The sequence below is a fragment of the Corvus kubaryi genome, unplaced genomic scaffold, assembly GCF_017639235.1.
Source record: "Corvus kubaryi isolate FWS band 111438036 unplaced genomic scaffold, C.kubaryi_AGA036_p1.0 37391, whole genome shotgun sequence".
Lineage (NCBI taxonomy): Eukaryota > Metazoa > Chordata > Aves > Passeriformes > Corvidae > Corvus > Corvus kubaryi.
In genome coordinates, this window is record NW_024581130.1 from 4318788 (window position 1) to 4342123 (window position 23336).

General features: G+C 37.5%; 1 protein-coding gene across 3 annotated transcripts in view; it reads right to left on the reverse strand.

Moving 5' to 3' along the window:
- Positions 1-23336, reverse strand: part of GBE1 (1,4-alpha-glucan branching enzyme 1) — a 166022-nt gene that overhangs the window by 81463 nt on the left and 61223 nt on the right. For all 3 annotated transcript variants that reach the window (XM_042038101.1, XM_042038099.1, XM_042038102.1), the window contains exons 3-5: positions 20854-20966; positions 1796-1921; positions 217-352 (exon numbers count right to left, since the gene is read on the reverse strand). In XM_042038101.1, coding sequence (XP_041894035.1) covers positions 217-352; positions 1796-1921; positions 20854-20966 — 375 coding nt within the window. The remainder of the gene's footprint in view (positions 1-216; positions 353-1795; positions 1922-20853; positions 20967-23336) is intronic.

Sequence of the window (23336 nt, forward strand, 5' to 3'; positions counted from 1 at the left end):
TTTGATTCACATATCCTATTTTGGTCTTTGTTTGTTCTCCATAGATTTCACGTGTTTATAATTTTTCACTCACATACTATAAAAATAAAATCTATTTTTATAGTATGTATAATTGTAAAATGCAAAAAAATCTATAAATACTTGACAGTTATCTTTTCTAACAAGAGCACGGGCACAAAAAAAATTATCTCTTCAAGCATTCCTGGTATTACTTACCAAGATCCTTTATTCTAGGTAGTACATTGTATGTGAAGTTTTTATAAGAAGCTACTTTCCCTTCTGGGGAAGCAATTCCCACATGTGATTCATAGATTCTTAGGCTTTTTAATCTCTTGGGGGAAGGATTCTTATGCTATAAGGAAAAAAACAAAAAGTTGTCATTAGGAACAGCTTTGGAGTCCTTCTGAATTATTATGAAGCTTGTTTGAAGATAGAGAAAACAGTAAGATAGGATTTTATTTTTTAAGCATTATCTGCTTTTTGCAGATACGTGAAATCGCTGTCTTCTCTTAATTGAAATTAATAAATGTTTTACTCCTAAAGAATACAGTTCCACAGCACAGAATCACCTATATTCTAATTACTTAGGATTAAAATATAATTAAAAAATGCCAAGTCTTGAGATGAGTACACAGCATTTCTAGATGGGTGAAAACATTTGAAGAATATAGAGGCCATTGAAGTTAATATCCTATTTTTCTGTTTATTATTCAGGTGACATTTTGAAAAGGCAGAACAAAATTAGTTGAATACACACATGTGAACAGAAATTAAAGAAACAATGTGAAGAATAAAACTTTTGGTTGAGGCTTGTTACCTCCGTTTTATTTCCACCTCTACTATTCACAAAAGTACTTTTTTTTTTCCAGTAAGGCCTTGTCTTCACCCGACTGTTCTGGCCTCCTTTTCACTCGAGGTCATCCCAATCACTGCATTTCCAAATACCTACAAATTCCTTTTCTCACAGGGGATTGAGGTGTCACACAGCATCATATACAGAGTAGGCCACTAAACTGATAAAGACTATGGACTTCAATAAGAGTTACTGTACAGTATGTTATCTATTTTTTAAGAAAGTATTTTCCATGTCAGTAACCTTTTCTCTTCATAATTTGAATTGACTTTAACTCAAAATAGAGGCTACAGCACCTCTAATATAAAACACTGCATACCATTTTTCAGGGAAAACATCAAAAAGTTTAATATGAAACAACATCACTCAGACAGTCCAAAGTTTCCAGATGTTCTCCTAGGGTATATTTCACATATTATGCAAAGAGTTCTCTCCCTTACAGCAGTGCATGAGAAGTAAGAGGGCTTTAAATTCAATAACGGGATTTTCCTGATACAAAGAAACTGGGATTTGACTGGAGCGTGGGCACCTTATTTTTTAAAGTTTCTTTCTGACTTCATACAAAATTAACAATGTTGAGTACTGAACTTCGCATTTGTAGATAACCAGTCCTTAAATCAAGTACAGATAATTCCCTGCTCTCCCCCCTACCACAAAGAGCCATCTTGTCCCAGAATACTTGCCAATCTTGCCTAACAGGTGGGAAACCAAGTTTAAAATACCACATTAATAACTATTTTTTAATATATTCTACAGGAGGCTGAAAAAGCAGGTCAAAACCATCCATCATTAAAGATACTTATTTCTGTCAAAGCCATGAATAAAAGCCCTTCATTTCTCAGGTAGCTGTTTTAACTAGTTTTCTATCTCCTTTTATTTTCTTCCAAACAGGGATACAAAGATAACACAATACACCTCTTGAAAATAATACTGAAGCCTTACTATATATGACTGTGGTGGATTCCAGTGAACCCAATCATAATTCACTTTGTCTTCATCACGGACCACATATCTTGCCCAGGGTGAAATACGATAGAGGAGGGCGCCGTTTTGAGCACGAATCACCACCTATAAAATAACACAACATATGCAGGCAGTCACTTATAACTCACAGAACGCCTTCTATGCAAGCCTTAGCAGGGAATGAAATAGTAGGCTACAGAGAAATTTAATTTAAAGAACACACAAACACACAATGCAAGTCAAGAGAAGGAAGAACGACCCTGCTCGCAGAGATGATTTGCAAAGGGACAGTAAACCAGACATGTCAGACAGGAGTGATGTTCACCAGCAAGAGCTGAAAGGTGAGGATATATACAAGCTTTATATAAGTAATGGGAGCAGAAGCCTTCCCAAATGGATTACTGTTAGGTTCCCTAATTACCCCTGTCATTGGTATTTCCTTTCCATGTTGTTATAAATTTAAATAGACATGCAGCATAATGCCATTAGGATGAGAAGTGTTGTTTAACTTGGCAAACAAACAATCTAGTAAGGCAATTTTAGTATCTTAATTTCATCTTCTTTTCCATGGTCTGTGAGTCCTTAACAATGTCACACAGACTGGAACCACAGATCACACAAGCAGCACAGGACGGCTTTTGGGTAAAGATGAAGAAAAAGTTCCACCTCTCTCACCTCCTCCCACCCTATCCCACCTTCCCTCTCCTCAGCACAGAAGGAACAGCACCACTCTAGTTTTGCTTGGTATCTTGGGTGCCACTAAAACAGTAACACAGATGGTCTGCAAATTTAAAACCTAGAAATGTACAAGCAAGTGAAGGCATGGAATTCTTAATTCTGGTTTTTTGAAGAAATTGATGACGGACACTTTTAGTTTGGTTGTTGGTTTTATGGGGCTTTTTTATTTTGTAAGAAAAACCATGAAGTTATAAGAAGCTTCAAATAAAAAGGGAAGTGGGTTGAGCTTTTTTCCCCATTCTTTTTTTTCTTTTTTTGGTTTAAAAAAGTGAATTGTCATTGCTCTTAATTCATAACAGGTAGTCTGGAAGACAAAATTACCAAAGAATTGCCTTTTCACCTCTGGCAAGTGTCTTTCACTGTTTTGATAGATTATCTGTATCCTTAACCCAACCATGGAAGAAGGCAAGATCACAGAATCGTGGCATACTTTAGTTGAAAGGGACCTTTTAATAGTCATCTAGACCAACAAAGAGGAAAATATGTATATGCAGAAGGTTAATGGAAGTTGACAGGAAAAAGGCAAGGGAAGTATGATTGCTGTGCCTCAGTACATAGTATTAATTCCAACAATTCAAAATAGGTTTTATAAGATGGAGTAATTAATACCAAAAACCTCATCAGAAAAAGCTGAGAAAGTTATTGCAAAGATTGTACAGTTGCATGGAAAATTTATTCCGTTAACTGCACTAGCAAAGCTGACCCAAAGAGTACTTCTGCAAATTACATCAACACTGTGAAGATTCTCCTTGCTGATATAGCATTGACAATCTGCAAATTACTCTTAAGATAATAAAACTTATCTCCTCTTTCTAATATCACACTTCTGGTGATGCTATTGCTTCCTTTATGATTTTGCCTCAATTTACCCATCACAGAAATAAGACAATTACTGCATATAATAACCTACTCATATTGACATTCCTTTTTTCTAGTATTTTAGTGCAATTCATACTAGACAGGCTTATGAAGGGTGAGCACATTTAAGAAATGTGAAGTAATTAATCTACATTCAGAACATTAATTAGCTGTAGTACTGGTTTAATCCAAAGATGATACTGGAGGGGAAAACTTAAATTTCTTTATTATGGTATATTAATTCAGTCACGCACAGTCTTTAATTTAAACTATTAAGCAATGAAAAGGTTGGGGGAAAAAAAGATATTAGAAAACCATTTAAATGATCAACCAGTTATTTCACTTTTTCAACTAACACTTCTACAGATATACTGCACAACCAATCTCTGTACCCCATCCTTCTGACAAAGTACAGGAACTTCTGTTGTTCTGTAGTGACTTAAACTGACTATATTTCCCCTCATTTGTGAGACACCAGTGCATTTGATTTACCATTTATTCGGAACTCATTTTGTTCAAGTACTAGTTTTTCATTTATTCAAAACACTTACAAAGCCAAGTTTAATGATTTCACTTTCCAGGAACTGAGAGACTTACAGGAAGTTGTACAAGTTTCTAGCAACTTTCACAGACAGAATTTTAATAGATAAAACTAAAACTTCCAAGAAATACATATATTTACTTGTCATATATTACGATAGTAATAATGTAGAGCCATAAAAAATGGTGCAGATCTACCATTCTAAGGGTTGGGTTTACACACTTGAACACTCAAACTTTATAGAGTCTGCTCTGTTTTAAGGCTCACAATCTAAATTTTGGTTTTAGAACTTTACTTTCAGTTCTATTATGCAAAGATACAAGAAAACTCCCATGCTCAAAAGAAAAGGATACATTTCTCCAACAACAGAAGTCATGAAATTAAACCATGCAAATATCAGAAAAATCTCCAAAAAAAGTGGGGGAGCACTTATTTTAAACAAGTAATCATAAAATTTATTCTTTGCTTTCTTTACAGTGTAGGTGGTCTTAAGAAACATTTTTCAAATATATCCAGCCATGGTCATAGATTAAACTCACCCCAACAGTACAAACCTCAAGCTTGCTCATTTGTTGCTGCAATTTTTGAGTATCATGGGCTGTCCACAGAGAAAGCAGAGTCAAGAAAAACAATTATTACAACCCTAGAGCTGGTAAAGTTGAATCCTTTCCTTCTCTACTTTGTAGATGCATAATCAACTCAGTGTCCTTACAGATCTATCAGGTGATCCCCGACAATTTCAATTCTTAGCTCCTATGCTTGTTTAATACCTTTCTTAATTTTATGTGAACACCATTTACAGAGTCTCTCCTAGGCTTAATTAACAAGGTCTGTACTCAGCTTATTCCTCTCTCCTGATATTGTATAAAGTTTATTAATAAAGTTAGAAATAAAAAGACTTCAAATAATGTTTTCTGAAGTTTCTTGAGATAGAACTCTCACACCATCATGCTTAGCTGAAGCAAGAGCAAGAAAAAAAAAAAACTGGAAAAAGCTGAATGGCACCACAAAACAAATAGCAATTCAGCCCAAGACTGACAAAAATAACTACTGCAAACAGTCTGACACCTTTAATTCCCATATTTTTGCTATTTCTTGAAACAATTACAGATAAATAAGTGTTGCAACAAAAGGAGTAAAAATATAAAGCACACATAAAACAAAGACAGGTAAAATCTCTTGCTCCACTCACCCCAAATTATGACTTGTGGTCCCTTCTCTGCAGTGTCCAGATATAAAAATTAGCTGCTGTGTATACTCTGAATGTGCTGTTACAGATTTTACATGTAAGGAATACTGAATATAGTCATTACACAGCCATTTTGACAGAGTACCTACAAATCTGTTTAGCAGATACTGTACTTTCCCTCCAAATTAGTTTGAAATGAGTAAAAACAAATTCATAAAAGTTGCAGCCTAACTAGCTACTACTTAGTTCATCAACACTTTATAGCTGACTTTACATTTTCTCATTAACTCAAAAAATTGTTCTCTAAAGAACATACATAAAACCATAATGTACATTGAATTAGGCTTCTTCAAGCTGGCCTTGGGATTTACCTACATCATTTTCTAGAGGCCCTGCTCATTCCTCAATGTATATGAGGAGGCACATCTCACTATTTGATAAAAAAACTAGAGCCCTCATTAAATAAAGCTTTTAAAATGCATACTACTACAGCATGAAACACATGTCAAGTGAACCAAGCAAACTGACAAAAGCTTAACCTCTCATCACAAGTAACCTGTTTTACACTTATTTAGACTTTAGTTAAAGAAAATCCTAGGTAAAAATAGCCCCTGTGCTTCTGATCCTATTATTACAGAAAACACTCCAACAAGAGGACAAGTGCAGGGGGACAAAGGAAATCCAAGTTTCTGACACAAACTAATACATCCTCCCCAAATAGTTAAACAGAGAAAACTGGTTAAGAAGAAGGAAACCAGGATCTCAAAAGAGTAATATTTACACTGCTGTCTTGGGGTGACTTTTATGATGTGTATCCCCTATAGCCGTTCTATGCCCAGAAATTAATTTTGTGCCTTTCTATGCCTTTAAACTGAGCCTGAGAGGAGGAAGAGAAAAAAAAAAAAACCTGAGCAAAACTTTTCAATGCAGTTTGTTTCAAGGACACAGAGATAGAGACAGCTCTCTGCATTGAGCTAACAGCAGCAAGAGCAGAGGAAGCAGCTTGCTTGCTTTTCAGCCAGCTTTCGGCCCTTTTACTCCAGAGAGAGACAGAGAGTTGAACTTTGTTTTTCCTGTGACTTTGGTTTTTTTCCTTCTTCTTTTTTGGACTGTTTCAACATCAGAACACTTCAGGAGAGTTCTCCACGGAGGCCCGGAGGTGGGCCCACCACAACCCAGCTCGAAGGATGGGGAGAGAGATCTATGGAAGGACTCTGAAATTTTCCCAGGTTTCTCTCCACAGTGAGAGGTTTTATTATTTAGCATCATTATCCTTCTCCTGTGTGTTTGTTAAATAAATAGTTTCTATCGCTTTCACTTTCCTTCGAGGAAAACTCATTTTTTCCCAAACCTGGTCGGGGAGGGCTGGTTGTAGCCTGACTTGTATCAGAGGATATTTTTCTTCCAAATTTGTCCAAACCAGCACAACTGCCCAAATTTAGACAGAATGAAATGAAGATAAAATAAGTGGTAAAGAACTTGCCACCATCTACATTAACCACCTCTTTGAAACATGAGATAAATACATTATCAAACTGTATAATACATGGACAACATGATTTTGTGCATGTGTGTAGAGAGGGAAATGTCTTAAAACAGCAAGCCTGTCTAGAATTCTATTAAAAAGAGCTTTTTTTCCCCCTATTCCATAGTCTCCAAGATGGCTTTCCCATTGGAAACTTCTAACAGAAGAATGTAGGAAATTCAAAGTAAGTCATGCTGAATTTGCCTACATCGACTTTACAAACAGCTCACCTAAATAGTTCAGCATTTCTCCCCCCCCACTCCCCTACTGGTAAGCATTCAAAATCCTTGATGAGACCTTGGAATGTCACACGATTCTGGCTTCCAAGTGAGATATAAATACATGTAAATAAATGGTCTCACACAAATGAGTGTCAGAAAGATGGAATGAAAACGTCCTTCAAAACCTGACATTAAAAAGTCAATTTGCTCTAAAAATGGACATGGCACAGACACACAGTTTATATAAGTACAACTGCAAAACAAAAAAAGTGAAGACCTTAACCTACACTGTACATCTTTTGTATGGAGAGGTTAAAAATTTATGTTTGGTATTCATTTTCCATTATAGGGATGTCGGGTGTATTTTCAAAGTTTCTGTCTGAAGTGTTCAGCATCTTGAAGTTTAGCATCCCAAACCACTGTGGTAAGTTATTACAGCTGGTGGTGGGGTCCGAGGCTGTGACCCAGGAAGAGGTGACCGGTCCGGGGAGATGGTCCCGAAAGGAATCGCCTTCCCGAGGCGGCCCGGTGTCTTCCTCTCAGCTGCTGGCAGAGGAGCCCTTGCAGAGGCTGTCAGCTCTTTAGTGATATCAGCTCGTGATTCCAGCTCAGCTCTGCAGGGCAGCCTCCAGGCCAAATCAGACCGGAGAGAGAGACGAGAGGGCCCGTGTGGCTGGTTCCGCACGAAGGTAGCTTTATTGTGGGTTCCCTCCGGCGAAGGGAAGCCAGGGACGAGAGCTCTCTCCCACAGAGGTGAGCTGGTCTTTTATAGGGATACAGGGGATCAGCAAGGGGACCAATGGATTACAAAGGGTCTGGGATAGACCAATGGGTTACAGAACGATCTGCATAGGGTCTCCCAAAGGATTGTGGGTCTACTTTTCCTCACCATGACTCAAAAGTCCTTTCCAGGGAGTCCTGCTGGGTGATTGCGAAATCTCTTATCTCAGCAGACATCCCTCCAGGGCAGTGGCTGGGCATATCCCACAGTAAGTGCTATGGATTTCACAGATGACTGCATCCAGCATAGAAAAAACATGCCCTTAAACCTGAGTTTTACAGTATCAGTGCTACTAAGTGATTAGTTTTGAAGAACTTTCAGATCTGAATACAGAACAGTAGAAAAACAAATGTATGACTGAAGTCAGAGAAAACACAACCAACAAAGGCTGGCTTTGAAGGTATGCAAAAACTAGTGTGCAAAAGTGCATCTCAATTTTCCAATTTCTGGACTGCAGGAAGACAAAGCAGGACCTATTTCTCACAACACCATTAGTACCAAAGTGACAATGTGTTCCATGTCTTTCCACTAGAGGATAGGAAATTCATGAAATGGGGAGTAAGCTGTACGATAAAACTTAATATAGGGGCTATGAGTCTGTTTGATGATGTTTATAACTCTCAAAAGCAGTTTATTACAGTTAAGGGGAAACCATCACTCTGAGGTCAGTCCAGTATGATAAAGAAAAGGCAATAACACATAGGAGCAATTCAGAAGCTGAAATAGGTCTCATTTAATGTAATGATGCTGCCAATGCAGGACAAGTGAGATTGAGAGGCCTTGATTTTTCAGGCATTTGAGACTCTTGGGTATCCCATTATTCTGCCTTTCCAAAATAACACAGGCCTTTTATATCACCCACAGTACATTTGCCAACTCCTTCTGGATGTCTTGGGGCATTTAAAGGAAAACTCTGTGCTTACATTCAGGCAATTTTCAACCTACTGTGACTCAGTGAGATCTTCTGGCTTCTTTATGAAGAGACACCACACATTTTTTTCCTTACACGATTGTTGGGGTTTTGGGAATTCCCCTTCTGTTTTCTTTTTTCTCTTGAGGAATTTTTCCCATATATGTTGCTGGGGCGACAAATTGCTGGGTGCTTGGGAGAAACAAAAGACCTGGCCACAGAGGGAGGGGTCCAACGGGGCTACTTTGTTTCACCTGAGTTTGTGGGCAGTTGTTCTCAGAGGGAGAGAGAGGCTGCCTTTGTCAGCACTGCAGGCTTCTGCTTTTTTGGCTGCCTTCCTTCTACCATGAGTGGAGCTCGCCCGCTGGAGCGGCTGTTGCACCGGGACCCTAACACCTCACCTTGGTAAAAGAGGGACCTTTTCACCATCTGCTCGGGTGCCTCAGGGAGAAACCCCAGGATTCCCAAGCCCACCTTTCCCTGCCCTGCTGGGAGCCAGGCTGCAGCCGCCCTGACCCCACCATTGCTTTGAGCCTTTGCTACCCTGTAGCCTCGCACGCCCTGCCTGCAGAGACCTCCGGGGGTTCCCACTGCAGCTCTGGAGTTCGATACATCTCGTCTGCCACCCAGGATTTGTGCTCGTCCCTGCCGTTCCAGCCTGCTGTTCCCGAGGGTCCGGCCGGACACCAGGATCGGCTGCCCAGGGCTTTGTGAAGCCTTTGTTCCATCACTCCCAGGATCCCAGGGCACCGGTGCCGCGTGTTTCCCGAGCTCGCTCCGGAGCGCCCCCTGCAGCCGCGGGGGAACCATCGCACCTGCCCTGCTCACCGGGAGCCGCCAGCGCCCCTGCCGGCTGCGAGCGGAACTGCACCCGAGGGGAAAGGGCCTGACAGCCGAGAAGGCTGGGACTGGGTTTGGGATTGTTTGCTGTTACTGCCATAGTTATTGCTGTTTGTTTGACTGGTTCTACACATATAGATATATAATAGTAAAGAACTGCTATTCCTATTTCCCATATCTTTGCCTAAAAGCCCCTTGATTTCAAAATTATAACCATTTGGAGGGAAGGGGGTGGCATTTTTCATTTCAAGGGAGGCTCCTGCCTTCCTTAGCAGACACCTGTCTTTCAAACCAAGACAACAATCTATAATTACTAAAAAGTATGAAAGGCTTACAACAAATTTAAAAGCTCTGTCACAAATACAAATTCAGCTAAAACATAAATCCACCTGTAAAAATGGAGCTTAATGTGGTTTTGCTATTTATGACAGATGAAACTGTGCAGGAGAGCAGGACACAAACTACCACATTTAAAATTCGTATGTTTATGAATATCCCTTTTTTTCTTTGTGTTTGCCTACCTTCATCTTCTCTTCACATCAGCTCCATTTGGCTACCCCAACTTCCAAAGTACACACACATAGATCTCCAGAACAGTGTGAGAGAATAATTCAAGGGACAGTTGTACAAGATCAGACAAATCCTCTGCTCAGCAACCACTCCTTTAGCTTTCAGTTCCTGCATCTAAAGCAGACTTCAAATCCATACATGAGCATTTCATTTAATTATGATGTGCTCCCATAAGGTGTCTGCCTCTGTTTCCATTAATTAGGAGACAGGGTCAAACATCAGAAATAAAAAACCATGCTGTCATTCCTTATTTTTCAGGTATTTATTTTGATTTAAAACTATAATCTTCTGGACTAGTTCTTAAAAAAAAAAAAAAATATATATATATATAAAGAATTTAGACATCTTTCTGCTGTTTGAGAAATTTGTTATATAGTGGTTTATCATTTATACTCAAGTTGGGGAAAGGAAAATGAGGAAATGATAACTAACTAACTGATGAATATATGCAAGCCAATAAATTGCTCTGAAACACTGTATTATTATTTCATTACTTTAATAGCGTGAAAGCATTTAGAATGATTCTTGGTATATGTGGCTTTTAATACAACGATGAAATTAAATTGGCCATCAAATCAACAATAGCTAATAAATGAGAGTGTGGACTAGCTTTAATATAAATACGGAAATGTCAGTAAGCTGTTATATAAGGGCAATAAGCTATTATTTCAGCATTTTACAATCTATAGTATTTCATCAGCTTCAGATCTATTCATTTCTGACACAAAATTATCCAAATATAAAAGCCACAGGAATACAGGTGGAAACATCATCTCATCTCAATAACACGCATCTGATTTAAAAGCAAGTTCAAGCCAAAACATAAAACAAGGGCAGGATAAACTCTTAAAGACTCCCTAGGAAGTTTATATTAGATGCTGTGATAACATAACAAGGTTTTTCTACTACATGAAATTTACTAGAAATTTAGCATCAAGGTATTTCCCTCCCTCAGTTGTTCTATAAGTACATGAAGACTGAAAACAACAGCTTGAATATCAAGATTTTTTTAGTATGATGTGCACTGCAGAAAATCAAAGTTTACCTTTTTACATTTGCTGTAGATAAATAGGGTAACCAAGAAAAAGCACTATAAATTTACAAGAATACAAAAGAATTTGACCCAATATACTTTGGACACATTGCTCCTGTAAGAAAACCTGGTCTTAGATTTTATTTCATAAATGCTGTTCATTTTCAAAGACATGTCCTGCATTCAAGACACCAATACAATCCTGCTATTCTCTTTTTCCTGAAATTGTACATCCTTTTCTCAACACCCTCAAGTTGCTCCAGAAACAGAATCACAGAATTGTTTAGGTTGGAAAAGATTGAGTCTGTTTGACGCCATGAAGATTATTTGTCTTTTCTTTTATACCCCTGTTGCACCTTTTTACAACTTCTGTATTCTTAGTGCTTTTTGCCTACATTCTTGGACTTGTTTGTTCAGCTAGGAGACTCAACATTTTAGAAGCTTTGTAGTTAGGGATCAGTGTGCCCCAGACCCCAAGGTCCTCTCCAGAACACATTCTGCAAACTAAGATAGAACCATCCAGGGGAAGGCTCCTTGGGGAGGGGAGCTCACTCGAGCCTCTCATTGGAGAATCTTTGATAGATCTGCTAATTAGTAACACCTGTAATGTTATACCTGATCTTTTGGGGGTGTGCATTGCGGTGGGCATTGGGGTGCATTCAACCTGGATGTAGTGCCCCTAAGGATCCTTAAAATAAATACCAAGGTAAAATCCCTTTTTCCCTTCTAACCATATTTGACTCTTGATTTTAAGACCAGGAAAAGGCATCAGTTAACCCAGCACCACTGTGCTCACAACTAAGCCATGTCCCCGAGTGTCACATCCATATGTTTTCTTGAAAACTTCTGGGGATTGCAACTCCAGGACTTCCCTGTTCCAATGCATGACCACTCTTCCAGTGAAGAAGTTTTTCCTAATATCCAATCTACACTTCTTCTGACACAACTTGAGGACATTCCTCCTTGTCCTGTCACTCCTCACCTGGGAGAAGAGACTGACCCCCACCTTGCTACGATCTAGCAGCTGAAAGTACCCTTCCCTGTACACCCCTGCCTGCCCTTTTTCTTCCACAAAAAGTATCAGTCCTGACTTTAGCACCCAGGACAGAATGCACAGTTCTGATGATCTTTTGCCAGTGGACAGTGTACACTGAGGCCATTTACAACAGCAAATAAAATCATATCACCACCTCACAAACACAGAGGAAAACAGAGAGCAACTACTCCTTTCTTTCTACAGGTCAGTACAAGTTGGTGAGAGAAGCACTAGAGCATAGAGGCAGCATTTTGGTATGTTTGGTTCTTAATGCCTGGGAACACAGCAGAACACTTTCTGACAACGCAGTGCAACCTGCTGCAGAGCCCAGGACTGAAATCTAAAGTTTCTTCTCTGACAGTTTGCTTTAAAGAAGCTTTAGATAAAAATACAAAGCCTGATAAAAATTTGGGATTGAACAGAACAGTAAAGAGCGTTATTCTGTGATTGTCTCACTCTACCAAACAGATTTTAGAGGCCAGATATTTTTTTCCCTTTAATAGCCTCAGAAATAGAAGGCAAGAAATGAAGAAGCAAACACAGCTTCTCCACCACTGCCTCGCCCTTCTTTCTCCTGCATAGCCCTGTAACAAAGCTCAGGAGAGGCAGCAAGGAAGCAAATAAATCAGAAGCTCTTCAACACTTCAGCTTCCCCTAGTTTAGGAGTACCTTCCCAAATGAACCTTTACCCAAACTGGTGGGGCAAGAGGCATGGAAAATGGGAGATCTTTCCAGAACTCAACTTCCCCTGAAAAACTACCATACTCCATTCATACTGTTCCAAATAACCAAGAAATCAAGTGTATCTGTCAAGGTGCTTGTACTCACTGAAGTTATTTCCTTACAGTGAATTGAGTATAAACCTTGAAATGAAGTTTTGGAAAGACTGGACAGCATGTTACTTCTTCCAGGCTGTTCTCCTTCCTAAATTGCAAATTGGTTACACTGGCAAGAAAAAGTAATAGAACACTAGTTACATTATTCCTTCCCCCAGCTTTATTTTCCTCATCATTTTATGATTACTGTCAAAACTATGTCAGCTGATACAAAGCTGTCTGGTTTGCTGTTTTTCCTCCTAACGGTTTTCTGGAAAGGAAACCTGCTAAAGGGGCAAGCATTTAAATCAAATATTGAAAAAAATATGCCTTAGTTATCAGACATAATAGTACTTTTCAGGTGTTTTACATGTTTAACAAAGTTCTGCAGACAAATCTGTGTCATTCAGAAAGCACTGGAGATTTATTTGCTCTGTAAATACATCACAACATCAGCTATTACAATCTAAACTTATTATGGACATTAAATATTTGTTCACAATTCCCCCTTCTTTCCCCTTCCCTTCTCCCTCAGGGAAAGAAAATAAACTAAAAATAAAATACAATCAAGATATGAAAAAGACAAAAGCCTATCCTTCTAAGCCAAGTCATGAAGTCATGCCTCGATTTTCCAAAAGAGGGAGATGCAGCTCCATTTGTGATTTTAGTACTTCAATTGCACTGAAGAACTTCGGAACATCTTTAACTAGTTTACTAGATCAGGTAAAAAAAGGAAAGCTTTTGTTCCTTTTTCTATTTCTGTGCTTCTCTTAGAAAACAAAGAGAAACTAGTATTAACAAAAATACAGAAAACAATGTATTAGGTATTTGAATAAAAAAAGTAATTCAAAAGATGAAGCCAGCAGCCTAGTATTATAAAATATCTATGCAGATAAAAATACCAGAGGAAAATCAAACTGTCAAAATCCAGGAAACCATAGGAGAGTTGCTAAAAATGAAAGCAACATCACACAGAAACATTCCCAATTGATTTTAACAGTAAAATGCATAGAAAATACTTCACTTAATCATCCAAGTACATGGATTTATAACTGTTAATTATGCAGAGGCAGCATTATTAGGTATGAGGGACAGCCAGTTTATTTTCACAAAGGGAAAACACATCTGTGCTGAGGGAAAGCATTCAAATTTTTCTTTCAGTCTAGAATCCTGATTTTTAAAAACTTTTTCCAAAATAAAATTAATAAATCAAAGGAAAACTGGAATCTCTAAAACACTCAGCTCAAAAAAGATTTCCCCCCCCCATGACTTAACCAGAAACAAGTTACTATAAAAACAGTGATGAAGGTGAAAGACTATAACAATTTGTATGCACAATATAAAAGCATTCCTGTGTGTATTCTGTTGGTCTCTTAATTAAGAGGCTTGGGGTACATGAGCATGGTTTGAAAAGCACCCATAATAATAAAGCACATTACACATACAATACACATACAGTAAGTGTAACTTATTAGAGTTGTTTCAAGCCATGCCAAGTAGAAAAGAAGCTGATGAAGTATGTAATGGGGCACCCAAGCATTAAGTATTACTTATCCTCAACTATAAAGCATTTGTATCAAGGACAACTGCTGCATAATGCACCTTGCTACTGGGTGGCTGTGCCACACTGCAGAGAATGTCAGGAGCTTTCCCTAGAAAGTGATCCTATCCTCCAAATAAAAACAATTCCCAGAAGAATCACAGCCATGCATATATACTCTTAATATGGACTCTCAAATTCTGTCTCAAGACCTCTTCTTTAAGAGGTCTCCCTCTTTTCCTCAAGGAAGAAAAAAAAAAATCACATTTTCTTAAACATACACCTCATAGTAATTGAAACAATTAGTCTTCTGTATGGATAAACTAAAAAGTAAGGTATTTTAAAGTATTTTTAAATAGCAAAACCTCCTACCAGAGAATTGTGCAATCTTCAAGTCACAGGGGAACTAAGCCTGCCAAAATAACAGAACAAGAATATTCTCAAGTACTGAACTCAGTCTGCAACAAAGGCTCCAAAGAACAACAGCCCACTGCATAACAATGGTTCAGCGGTGCTGCAACCTCTCCTATGAGTCCATGAGGAGTTGCAAATTGTTTACTAAATCCAAACAGGCAACATCAAGAGATCATTTACCTCCCAATGAGATAACAACTCTTCCTGCTGGCAAACCTCATTTGCAACCCAAAAAAGTCTACAATAACTTGCTGAAGGGTCATGGCTCACTATCACATGGTGAAACATGAAGGGTACTGCCACAGAATTAATGTTCTACTCCCCTTCAGCATGACTTATATCTAGAAATGTATACAATACATAACTTCAATCCTGTTCTGTAAGATTCAAAATCCCAGGAATGCCATGTCTGTTTCTTCTTGCACATAGGTTAGGTACCGTGATGCTGCAGAACACTTGTTTCATTCACTGTTCAACTTTGCAGACCTGGTGATTGCTTTTTGGATTGTGTTTTTTTGCATCTTACTGACCATTTAAGACAGGACATTTAAGTGATACAGAACTTAGCAGACTGAGCAAGGATATTCCCTCTTCCCCCAAGCTAAGGTACAAACCAGAATAATTAGAAGTATTTCAATGTATACATGTAAGCAAACAGCAAACATTTCTTCAGGAAGCTTTCCACTGAAATCAAGTTTAGTACCTCTGCTCAGGGTACCCAAGACTCCCTTTCTAAAAGCCATCTGACTGCACATAACCTATCCCACAATGAGAACAATTTTCCCAGGGAAGTGCTGGATTCCCCAAGGTTGGACACTCAAGATACAGCTAGACAGGGCGCTGGGCCATCGTGACTAGGCCATGGTTTTGCCAAGAATGGTTGGACCAGAGGATCCTTGAGGTCCCTTCCAACCAGGTATTCTATGTTTATGTTCACATCTTACAACGCTGAAAGTTCACCACATCTTTAACACCTCTGTCCCTAGAACTCTAGCCACCAGCCTGACATTATTAAAAGATTTCCTGGTTTTTCATGTTCTCATTATAAACACATTTTTGACTTCAGACTGCTTGAAGTTCATGAGACCTGAACTCCACACCAGTCTGGTACTATGCTGCTGCACCTCCTGATCAGTAGGGTCAGATGCAACACCATCTATTTCATCAGTGACAGTAATTACACTTGATGAACTTTACCAGCAGTGGTTCCCTGACACAGATTAACCTACCTGCTCACCATATTTGATTCCTTTTCAAGGTTTACAAGTTAAACACAGAGCAAGCAGATCTACTACGAAGTATAGGATACAGTGGTAAAACTGTAAGGATTACGTTTTAAAACTATTCTTCACAACTAGCTTTCCTCTACCCAGCACCTCATGAATACAAATGTACTTTCTGGTACTTTTAATCATGATTAATAAACTGTTAATATTCTGACTCAATGTAGTTCTTCCTTTGCACACTTGAATATTAAAAAGGGTAATACCTTTGGACGGGAAAACTATTAAAACCAATCGTAGTAAACTTTGAAAGCACTTTGTACAAACTTATAAAAGAATTGTGTTGTTCGTGCTTGCCCCAATCCTATATTGGACTTGGCACCTATAACTGCTGTTCAGCAATCACTGAAACCACTCACACACGCAAGAGCAGAATATCAGTAGAAAAATATTGTGTTAACAAGTGCACAAGATATCAAATCTAATCACCTCATTACAGTACAAGATGGTCCCTCAAAAAAGACTATAAACGTCACCATTTAAATACATTGAATATACATATATACATACACTGACATGGGAAGAAGAAAAGGATAAAGACTCAGCAAATAATGGAATGCAGAGTTTTTAAAAAGTTTCTGCCACTTTCTGAGGTGTTCTTTCCATGAAAAGTGTATGAATTACATTTCATGAATATACAAGTGATATTTAGTTGCATATATCGATTCATGCACCTAACCCAGCACACGGTTAACTAAAGTCTCAGATGAGTTTATTACTCTAAAATATTATTGTTCTGGTAATAATTTCAGAAATCACATCTCTATTGTCATTATTAGAAAGTTAAGCAATATTTTAATATATCCTCTATTTTAATATATTCTCTCTCTATTTTAATATATCCTCTCCAGCTCACAAAAGAAAATTTAGTGGTACTGCTATACCAATTCTTTTCCTATTCAATGTTCCAGAGCAGCAGGTAGCTCTATCATAAATGCCAATTTTTTTTTTTTAAGTACTGATCTTGCCATCTATTTTTTTGAGATGTGTGAAAATATTGTAGAACTTGACCATGAATTTGGAAAGTATTTTCAACTAGGTTTGAGTTCTTATAGGATTCAAGTTGCCAGTTGTTTTCCATTTTCTGTGTTGTTCCTTGGCATTCCTGTAAATAGCATTAAGCTATTTAATAAGTTTCCCAATACAGATACTAAGATCTCAGTTTTTACCAATACTAACCCCATGACTGAACTCCACTGACACTATTTCAAAATTAGGATCTTGCCAACTACAGTGAAAACTTAATTTACAGGTACATTTAAGCAGTTGGAAAAATCATTTAGAAATAAACAGTAAAAGGACAAAGTGGAACACTGATTAAACTCCTGCATTAATACGACCACACAGGATGAGACTTGCTATAAAAGTCTATCCATGAAATGTTTTTTAAAAGCTTGCTGTGTCCTGTAAAAAGGTAATGAAGAATACCAACAATGAAGGAAAAAAAATAAATCTGTCATTTTCTACCACAAAAGACAAATACTTGCACCCCAACTGCTATCACTGTAGAATGTCAAACACGCTGATGTTTAAGGAAAATAACTTTCAAACTACCCCGTTACAAATAAAGAGAGGTAAAGAGGCTTTACTTATTAAGGCATAAAATTTGGTTTTGGGTTTTAATCTGTGCTCCCCTTGACATCTGTCAGAAGCTTAAAAGCCAACACTATACTACCACAGCAGCAACTATATTTGTTCACTTAACTCACTCTAAGCTCCCAATTGATCCACGGGAGAAAGAAAAAAGATGCCCTTTTCTAGCAGGTAACCTTATTTTGTAGATGGATGTCAAAATCCACAAGGGAGTCATTCAGCTGTCATAAGCATCCATCTCCTCACACAGAAAAGTGACAGAATATTTACAGCATGTTTTTTAATTACTCATTTTCTTCAATGTTTACATTTACTTATGAGAAGACTGCCTGAAGAGCTAGAGTAGACAGCCTGCTACTACTGAGAACAGGCAAACATTTGACCTCTGCTCCTCATTTATTTTCCCACAAAAATATTTTTTGACCTCATCTAAATTAGTGTCAGCAACTACACTACATCCATTTCCCATTCTGGCTTAGATATTACTTATTTAAAAGAAATGACCTTGTTACCATTTCAGAACTTGGCATTCGCCTGTAGAAGTTAAGATCAAAACAGCATAGACAGAAGCTATAGATAAGGACCTTCTGGAGGAGACATTTCTTCCTCCTACAGATTAATCACCACAATAGTGTCTGAACTTGACTACTTTAACTTAAATATTTAAGAATCATACTGGCAAAAGAAACTGTGATTATCTTATGCTTCTTTAGTAAAGAAAAATGGGAAATACTTTCATTACTAGAAAGATGTCTGCTGCCTAGTCTAGTGCAGACACCAATACCTGTGTATTTCAACATTACCTCTGCAATCTGCATAGCAATTTCCATCTGCAGGCAGTCCAATATCTCAGCTTCTATATGAAGAAAGAACGGCACAACTATTCTCTAACACACAAGTCCTCATGTTCCCATAAACACAGACATTTATGAACAATCATAAACTAACAGAACCACGTAGCTCAAGGAAACCTTAACGAAAAGCAGAAGTTTCCTGAACCCATCAGTGGAATGGGAGAGGATAAGATCAGCTGTAGCATGAGGGTAAGGTACATGCCTACTATGTGAATATTCCAATAGCTTTTGTGATAAACCATCTTTGAACTACTTTAACTCGAGACCTTTTTGGTTTTTTCTCTTAGTCCCATCATCTGACTACATTACAAGCACACATTGTGAAGTGTTAGATTCAGTCCTGAAGGCACCACAGGACAAAAACAAAGTGTCATGAGAGATTACTAGCAAAGCTACAGATGAGGTTGGGTGCAGCTCCATATGGATGGAGTCATCAATTATGACTACATACATTCAGGAATCAAGTTTCTAAATACATGGTCTTTTTTTTTTTTTTAAGGATACTCCTAAGCAAATTTGTTTCACATGCAGACAGGCAGTTCCTGCTTCACAAGCCTGTTGGACAATAATGTATTTTGAGCATCAGTGACAGCCACGGATCTTTGTCTAAAATTGACCATGGAAAGCACAACTAAAGTGGCAGGGTAGAAAAAGCCTAGAACAATCAAAAAAAAAAAAGGAAAAACTCACATTCTAGTCTGCCAGTGGGTATCTTCTGGCTTTTTCTGTAAACTCAGAGCAACTACAGAAGTAAAGCAATTCATCTTACAAGTACATCAGTACCAAGTGCAATCAGTAGAAATTCTGCATACTAAACAAATTACATATAATGCAGTCTTTGCTTTATGGAGTTTATAGTTCAAAGAAAATGCTGAACAGGAAGAAAATACTATCAAGACCTGTACTTCAAAATAAGGAGATATGACCAGTGATTATCTAAGAGAAAAAAGTCATCTTATGTTGCTCCAAAAGTATTTAAGAATCTATGCTTTTTTTGCTATTATGTTAATAATTATCAACACTCATCCTCATTCACACCTCTTATCTTTACAAAGAGCACAGAATATTCTACAGCAGATGAGTCAATAGTTTTGTAGATAAAACACAGAAGGTAAATTTAGCAACAATCAAAAATCTAACCTACTTATATCTCAAAACCATGGAAAATATTAAATAACCATTCTGTACTCTCATACATTACTGCATAATCACAGCATTTCTGAATTGCAGACAACTGTTTTCTTTCCTGCTCTGTAAAATAAAAACAGCTTTCTTGTCCTTGAACTTATTGAATTTATTCCTAAATTTCAATTTATCCATATATATTACTGGGATGACTTCATAAGCCATAACAAAAAGCATAGAGATAAGCACACACACTGAGTAAGCATTTCCAGAGCATTTTTATACATATCTTTAACAGATTTCTTGTTTCCTTAAGCTGATTTTCAGCAGAAAAATTAGGAATTTTGTTGATGGGATCTCTGAAAATGTAGCAGTATTATACAAATGCTCCAAGTTTCTTAATTTTCCTAGTCTATAGACAAACTCAGTACATTTCTGTCCTTAACTACTTATTACTGCCCTCCATTAGCACCCAGAATCTCTGAAATTCAGGTTCTGAGTGAAATGAAGTATATCTCTGATTTAAATCAATATTCACCTAGAAATAATCAACTCAGCTGTTAGTTAGTTGTCATTAGGTGTGTCTGCACTAAGCATAACAATTGTGGCATTTGACAGCTCAAAGAAATTTTCCATTAATTTCTGGAAGACAGCATTTTAAGCTCATGGATGCTCATGAAATACAACTGTATTCAGTTTCACTTACTTAAGCCTTCCACTCAATACTCTGAATTCCTAAGGGATAAGTAGAAGTTTTACAAATCTGCATATCCCATTCATTAAAATAACAAAAAAAAGATCACCTGAAAAGCTGTGGTTAAAAAGATCACAAAAATTACCAAGGTATTGATATTTTAATAGGATCTTAACACATAGTTCCATCAAATATGGAAAAATTTTATCTGTACATTACTTAATTCTTCTTTTTCAGATTATCAATATGCAAACAGTTTTCATCTTATAACATGGTGCAATACACTATAACCACATTTCAGCCACAGATGCCGGTTCCAAAAATCTAACTCTCTTTGTGATACTTAATGTTTCACTCCTTTAGGTCACCTTGCTCAGCTGGACAAACTGATTCTCCTACTTAGAACAATTAGAAGATAATAAAGTTACTTATGAGTAAGAAGGGTTACAAAAATTAGAGTAAGTCTAGAAACAACACCTTTAGCTTTGATCCATGGGGCACAGGAGAACAGCCATCTTTGGGTGGAATGAACAACTCCCACTTCCCATATTCCAACTTCTTATATGGATGAGAAAACGGATTCCAGCCATCTGCAATATAAGAAATAATACTAAGTGTTCATCTTAAAATGCATGCAATTACAATCCAAACTCTGAGTTCCATTTTTCTCAGAATAAACTTCAGTGAGTGCAGACACAAATACTTTTATACCTGATACTACACACTCATTCAAAAGGGGCAAAATGAAATGCCACGGTTTTAAGTCTTCAGGAAGATTCCTCTGTCATTAAAAAATTTACTGAAGCAAGCTTAAATCCCGTAATTCAAGATTCTTTGTCCTCTTTGGATTTACTGAGCACTGGAGATGTGCAAGGATGGTCACTATGGCCTGTCCCGCTGAACAGACACCTGCCAAGGGGGTCTTGAGTGTTTGTAAGTACATTCAAGGTTAACTCCTATGAATGGAGTGAAGATACCACTTCTGAACTGACACACTTCAGCAATGGAATAATTTCTAGGCTAGAAGGAAGTAACAAGCTAAGTTTCAAAATGGCTTTTTTTTCTTTTTGCCTTGAAACATCTATTTCACGTAGTTCAAGGCAACAGACTCTTAAGCTAAATAGGAACTAGTCAACACAGAAAATTGAATTAAAAGACATTAAAGCAACACGTGTTATTCTTCCTCTATGGTAATCCATTTGCATGCCATGGCCTCCTGTAATTAAAAAAAAAAAAAAAAAAAAAGCAACAAACCAAAACTCACACATCACTGAAAGAAGAATAAGCATCCTTCAGTTTAAGAATATTAACTCACTTGTATAAAACAACATTGCTACTAAACATGTCAGGGTTAAAAGCAGGATCATCACTTTTGCCACCATGGAAGTCACAGCAGGGCAGGTAGAGAAATGAAGAAGTTCTATTCATCAGCATATGTATTTTCCTAAACATCAGCAATCATAAATATTATCTGCTGTGCAACAAAAGAATTGGCTTCCCTAGCAACGGATGGATGTGTTGAGTTTCAGAGAAAGACCAGACTGCTTTCAAAGTTGCTGGTTGTATTTGCATAGCTGTTTAAACCCAAGAACTGCCAATCTTTAGTCAAAGAATACTGAAAGACACAAATTAAACAAGGCCACACAATGTGACAAAAATAACTACGCCAGACAAAATAACTATGCCATATTCTGGTACGTACTCATTTCACGGTGGAGAGTAAAACAGAAATGCAATTAATTCAATACGTCATTTAGATGATAGTTTTTATCATGATTAAAGTATTTGGATAGTGGAGACAAATTACACATATTAGCAGAAGGAAAGTATTTACTAAACTATTGCTTAACAGCAGAAGAGCTTACATATTAGTAAGACTTAGATGGTTCCTCCCCCTTGGCTTTACACTGAAGTTTCAATCAAGAAAAACAGTTAAACAAACACTACTAATATCTAAGACCAACATCAAACAAACACCTTGGCAATAAAGCAATGCTCCCTAATAAAATGTCTAAACTGCAAACTATAGACAGTGTTCATATGTTAAAATACATATATTTCTTTTATTTCAGGGCATGGTAAAAGGATGTAGAATACAGCACTTTAAAAAAGTTGGGGTTTTTTTTTTAACTATAAACAGTTAGACTGTCTCAAATAAACATTCCAGGGAAAAATGGAAACAGAAGAAAGATTAAAAATGTAACAAAGATGTTAAGAAGTTGCAAGAAGTTTGCTTTAAAAACTGGTTAGGATTTATGATAGTCAAGACCCATCTTGGGGGACTTACCCTAAATTCTTTCTTTCTGTCTTCTTCCCCCAGATGTCCCCATGGCTTCTCATGAAACTCTTTCCAATGGAGTTACACCTCTTGATTACAATGCACAAACTGAACCATATATGCCAGGTGATGAATATTGAGCAAAATTAAAAGTTACAGCAAAAAAGTCTTAGGCCCAGTTTTTATTAAACTCACCCAGGGGAACCTGCATGGAGTTAATCATGTTCACCAAAACCACTGAATTCTTACAATATTAAAAAGATTTTCATGACCTCTACTAGAACCACATCTCTTCCCTCCTTCAGAAAGGGAATGGTTACATTTCTCTACCTTTTTAAATATTTCTGCTCTCCACAGACAGATTTGATAATTCCACTGAAGTTGCCTGAACTTTCGCCTTCACCTGCCAGCAACGCCAGATGCTCCTGTTAATCCCTCCTGTTCCCAGCCACAGTCCATGATTGCAAGCCTGTGGCTCATGATTTAAAAATAAATGCAAAGCAATACCCATCTGCCCCAGATGGTCCTACTTAAACCCACTGTTTACTAATTACCCCTGGAGAGGAGCTCACTTAGAAAGATTATAACAGAAAACATTGCTTTGTATGCCAGAGGCATAAAGAACATAAAACTCCCTGAAAACTGAAGATTCTCTTCAAACAGAGAGTGGCCCATGATTCTC